General features: G+C 39.3%; 1 protein-coding gene across 1 annotated transcript; it reads left to right on the top strand.

The window, feature by feature from the left end:
- The first annotated feature begins 810 nt into the window (after positions 1-810).
- FABP7 (fatty acid binding protein 7) lies at positions 811-4,985 on the top strand. The gene is made up of 4 exons (XM_028723297.2): positions 811-1,025; positions 2,455-2,627; positions 3,763-3,864; positions 4,737-4,985. The coding sequence occupies exons 1-4, from the start codon at positions 953-955 to the stop codon at positions 4,785-4,787; spliced, it is 399 nt and encodes a 132-aa protein (XP_028579130.1). The 5' UTR covers positions 811-952; the 3' UTR covers positions 4,788-4,985.
- Positions 4,986-6,000: the final 1,015 nt, after the last annotated feature.

The raw sequence follows: 6,000 nt of genomic DNA, 5'->3' as shown, positions 1-6,000 counted from the left end.
GGGTTTCAGGTGAGGTTCTCACCTAACCCTTCCTTGGAGATGCTAAAAGCTGACACCTTTCGAATGCATGTGCTCTATCAATGAAGTACAGAGTTATTGCATGTTTTCTTGGTGACCCATACTTCTGCACGTAAGGGCGGGGGGAAGCAGTCAGTGTCAAGTCACAGATCTTTGGGCCTGTCTCTATTCAGAGTCAGAAAAAAATATTTTGTGTGCACTGCGTTAAGTGACATTGTTGTAACAATATTTTATACTATATCTCACTTCTTAAATACCCTCCATTTTCCTTGGGGAAACAATGTCGCCTTAGTCAGTGTATATTACCCCACCTATTGATATATTTAATTCCTTTTTAGCATGGGTTGGGGGAGAGGAGGGGTGGGCAGATATGCTAATTCTATCTTTCATACTTTCCTCTTTTTAGGGAACAAGGGGTTAATCCCTGGTTTTCTTTGCAAGACAAATAACAGCCCAGTGTCTTTTTAAAATCTTCACCAGCATATAGAGTTTCAGTGGAAACTAATCTGAATGTCTTATTGTGTGGCTCTCCCTTTTGAGGCCGCCACCTCCCTATGCCAAGTTTTCAAACACAACTTAAAAGACCCTCAGACATTTTTACATTCCCCTCACTCACAGAAGAGCCTCTTCTTCTCCCTCCCCTGATTTCCAATCTGAATAGGATGGCTGGTCCAACCAGCTCTGTTGACCCAGTGGCCTGATCCAATCATCTAACAGACTGGAAACCTTCCTCCCCCCCCCCTTTACTCTGCCTCAAAGGAGCAATGAGGAGGCCTGGGTGGAGCCTCCAATTTAAGTTATTTTCGAGTTTGCATGCCTCTTCTCTCAGTAAAGAAGGGGCTGAGCTGGAGTGAAGGTGCAAGATTCTAACACAGGAATAGTAACACCTGCTCTCGCACCAGCAGTTGTCTATCCCTCTCATTCAACAGCTAAAATGGTCGAGGCATTCTGTGCTACCTGGAAGCTGATTGACAGCCAGAACTTTGATGAGTACATGAAGGCACTGGGTATGTAGAAGTAACTGCTTAAGCCAGGTCATCCTAGGTAATCTACTCATGCGGTTTGTGACTGTTTCTTCTTTAGCACAGTTATAGAGTTTGGGATTTTGCAGCGTGCTAACCCATTACAGCAATGTAAGTCTTGTGATACTGACCGAAAAATGATTTTAATATTTTAAATAAGCATGCATTGCCACAGGGAAGATGAACTATGTTCTGTAATTTAGACCGGTATGAACTAATCCACAAATGCTTGAATTTAAGTACCGGTAAATGCTGTTTGCAAGTCTAAATATGCTTGTGAAGAAGTAAGTCTGAATGAACTAAGGCTGAGATTCTAATCATGTATGGTTGGAAGTGCACTTATATTTATTAAGTCAAGTGGATTTGCTTCAAAGAAAATATAGTTAGGATTGGGGTGTAAATGTACATAGATATTGCTAGCATCATTTGAATGAATGTTACTCCCAAGTACATATTTTCAGGAATCTTAGCCTAACAATATGATATTCAAGCACACATATTAAAAAGTTCCATTGGAAATTAATGGACTAAAATACTCATCGCAGTAAATATTTGAGCATAATAGAATTGGAAACAAAATTCTCTTTCAGTATAGCTGTTGTGGGAACTGTTTTGTGTGTGAATTAAAAAGCAGCTGAGGGTGCACTGGCTCAGCTCTGTAATGGACGGCCCATGCTTTATGTCGCTTTATTTTTTGTGGAAAATAAATGACATCTGTTGCAGTAGCAAAGGCAAATATAAACCTGGTGCTGATTAGAGCAAAAATGTCATCTGTGTGAGCAAAATGCAGCAGTCAGTAGACAAGGTAATGAATTGCATCACTGATGATTCTATATCCTCATTATTGCTTTTCAGTGAGCTAGCTCAAGCAAGTATTGGAAGAGGGGGGAATCTCCATATGCATAGACAACTATGCAATGAGTTGCAAAGTAGATGACTGAACAGAAAAATAAAATTCATGCGATCTTCTCCTTTGCAGGTTGACTCTCATGGAAGTCCCATGTAACTGCACTAGGATTGCAGACTTAACATTCACATCTTTATTACAATCACTTTATCTTGATTCGGTGTAATCTCTTGCACAATTCTGATTTTGTGAGCAGTCTTGAACAGACCAATGGAATGGTGAGATGTAAATACAATAAATAAGCAGAAGGAGATCTAAGTACTTCACTGGGATGGATCTAAGCCAAGGCTAGATGGCTGGATGCCATGAGTGCTGTAGTTGCATTCTGCACTGATTCTACATTGAGCAGGGAACCGGACTAGATGATTGTAAAATTTCTTTGTTTCTAGGGGAAACACGATTTTTTGAATAGGGCGGCAAGACCTCCTCCACTTTAAACTTCAGAATCCAATATATAAAATAACCCAGTTTCATTATTTTCATTTTAAATTCTTTTAAAAACCTTAGGAGTTGGCTTTGCTACTCGCCAAGTTGGGAATGTGACCAAACCAACTGTGATCATCTGCCAGGAAGGAGGCAAGGTGGTGATCAAAACCCAGAGTACCTTCAAGAACACAGAAATCAGCTTCAACCTGGGAGAAGAATTTGATGAAACTACCGCAGATGACAGGAACTGCAAAGTAAGTAAGAAACAGCTTGAGCTGCCACAGAGACTTTTTTTTAAAAAAGCTAATCTTTCAGAATTGACAGGAAGTAAAAGAATACAGATATTTTTTGTCTGTTACTGATGGGAGCACTAAGTAAGTAAGAGAACAAGGAAGGCGTTCTTGGTGAGTTCTGGCACCTCTTTTCCAAGAAAAATAGCACTGGCATGAAATAAAGAATGATTTATTTGAACTTATTCAGCACATTGAAACAATGAGGTTATAGGGTTTTATTAAATTTTTGGGCCACCTAAGTTATGACACAAAGCACACCTATTTGGAAGATATGTTCAAACCAATGAGATCTGGTTCTAAATAAATGCATTCAGTATAGGGATCATATACTTGCCTTTCATCTTTTCCAAGGCCTCTGGGAGTGGCATCACCCCCTTAGCAGAGACCTCTGGGCATGCAAGGTAGGCATAGTGTATCTGAAGAACATTCATGACTCCATTATGCATCACCCCATGACTATGTCTCAAATGGTCCAGAATCTGCTGGATTATAATGGGTCCTTGTTCTGTTCCAGAAATGCTTCTGTTCTGATCAGAACCTGTGTTCTTGACTTGAGATCAAACTCCACGTTAGTATTTAGCAATCTGACTTTTAGAGTGAAGGATTTCAACTAAACATTGAATCCATTTACTGGATGATGTTAATCACACCCAGAGAAGACCCACTGAAATCAAGAAACTGAAATGTAAGTCCACTGATTTCAGTGAGCCTACACTGAGTATGACTTGGTTGGATTACATCTATTACAATTCACTGAAATGTGTGAATGGTCCCTACACCTGGTCAAATATGAATTCTGGTACAGCTTTATTTGAACCAACTACGCATATAAGAATCAAATTATTTTTTATATATAGTATGCATTTTATTACCGAGCTGTTTTTAACTGTATTGTTACCAAGTTCATTGATTTGAAATAAATGCTTCAGACTAATAATTCAGAGATTTAAACATATGATTAATTTTTCCATTGATAATAAAGAGATTTTGAAAGTCCTTAGCTGTGGCTGGATGGGCTCAGAATTATTTGGATAAACTTAATGACACTTGCCCTATTCTAAATGAAACATCTGGTGTGTGTTCTTTATACCCACAGTCAGTGGTGACCATGGATGGTGATAAGTTAGTTCATGTACAGAAATGGGATGGCAAAGAGACAAACTTCGTTAGAGAAATCAAAGATGGTAAAATGGTCATGGTAAGTAAATAAAGGTTTATTGAGGCTATATATGCTCATGCTGATAACACTATGAGGTATTATGTCTCAGACTTTCTGATAATTCCCCCCCCCCCTCTTCTGACCACTTATAAAGAACATGTTTAGCATAAGTAACATCTGCAGTTCCAATGTTAATAATAAACTAAACTGATAATGAACATTTTAAAAAAGTCAAGGTGTAGCCATCTTACTTCTGAGTAGACATGGTTAGGCTTGTGCAGTAAATCCTACTTAATGCACTGGGGTTTACGCCTAGCTGAGTAAGATTAGGATTGCAACCTCAGCTGGAAGTTAGTTGGGAATGTTCTAACAATTCCTCTTCCTGCCGTCACATATTGGCAGAAAATCCATTACTTTCTTCTTCAGACATCTAATGAGAATTCTCAACATATCATTGAAAGGTCTGTAAAGAGGTTTTCTCTTCTATTACTCTTCATTCCTTGGTTTCCCTTGAAATTGCATTTTGTTCCATATCTTCTTTCAAACCCTAATGGTTTTCAAAACCTGCAGTGGTACATTCTAATGTGAGTATCTTTGCCCTTGGTAAAATGGTTCTTGACTCGAACCACATTGTGCAATATACTGATGAAATAAATCATAATGCAGTATATTGATAAGGTAATATACTACGCAGGAGGCCCCTCCTCCTTCCCTGTTTGCACAATTTTTGAACGTAAGAGTTGGCTGGATCAGGCTGGCCCATCTAGTGCACTATCCTGCTCTCACAGTGGCCAACCAGTTGCCTGTGGGAAGCCTGCAAGCCAGCTAATTTTTGCAACAATGTCTTGTTTGTGTTATGTCCAAATGGCACATACTGGTCCTAATAACCCAATCTCTCCTTGAATTTGCAGACCCTCACCTTTGGTGATATTGTTGCTGTTCGTCAGTATGAAAAAGCATAGAAATGTCACTCTCTTGTTGGAGTTTGTATGAAGAACTGTCTTCAGACTATCATCTCTGAAATGAGCAATGCTGACATGGAAGGAAAGCCAAGTGCTAGTTTGTTTTTTACCTGTATATCATCAAATTGGCAAACTCTTGCTCTGTAAATTGGCAGCAGTAAAACTTTGCAATAAATTTCTGAAATTCTTGCTTGTCTACTTAAGGATTCCAGTAATATTTGACACTTTATACAATTCAAACAAAACTGAAACCAAGAGAATCTTTGGGCTTCATACTAATGGTACGGTTCAGTGAAAATAATGTTGGTGGGATGGCCCTTTTATTCAATAGTTGATCACAGGGAGGGACAAACTACATGTTACTCACCCCACTCCATCTGTCTTCCAAACATATGCATATTCTCTTACATGAACATCTATATCTTTTCTGTTACCCATAAACATGTCAGGTGGGGGATACCTTTGGCCCTCCAGATGTTGCAGGATTGCATCTCCCATTATCCCTGGCCTTTGGCCATGCTTGATGGGGCTGATGGGAACTGTAGTTCAGCAACATCTGGAGGATCAAAGGCTCTCAATCCCTGTGGCATATGCTTGAATCCCACCTGCAAAATACTGGACACACACAATCCATATTATAAAAGAAAAGAGATTAAATTCCAGTTTCTATTGCCAATATCCCATCTTATCAAACTTCCCTATGGGATTTTATATGTAGTTATACATCCATATACACAGAGGCTACTGTGTTCTGGCCGATGGACCTGGGGAACTTGCAATCCTCTCCATGATTGTGGCTATTTCTAAAATGCTGCTGTGATTTTGAAAGGTGAGGTCATCACGCACCACTGCAAGAAGTAATTTGATGGTGTATGAATTTATTGTTCACAACTTCATAAGCTGTAACGATTCTGGATGTTTATAGAATCCCAAAGCTTGTAGCACACACTCTAAGTGGCAGAATTGTAAAATCCAAAGTGGTGTATATTTAGAGGTCCTTGTCTCTAAAGATCTAACAAGAATAAGAATGGTCCTCTCCAGCATTCTTCACAGGCGCCCAAGAGCTGTAGTTATTTCTGCTTAACTAAGGGAAGCTGAAATAGAGAAGCCACAAAACATACAAGAAAGGCACCATATTGATCAATTCAAAGTTGTAAGGCATGAGAAAAAGCTAAGTTCTGTAGTGCAGCATTTACATGTGTGGGGCATGGGG

The sequence above is a fragment of the Podarcis muralis genome, chromosome 3 (assembly GCF_964188315.1).
Source record: "Podarcis muralis chromosome 3, rPodMur119.hap1.1, whole genome shotgun sequence".
NCBI lineage: Eukaryota > Metazoa > Chordata > Lepidosauria > Squamata > Lacertidae > Podarcis > Podarcis muralis.
This window is presented reverse-complemented; position numbering and strand designations above follow the sequence as displayed.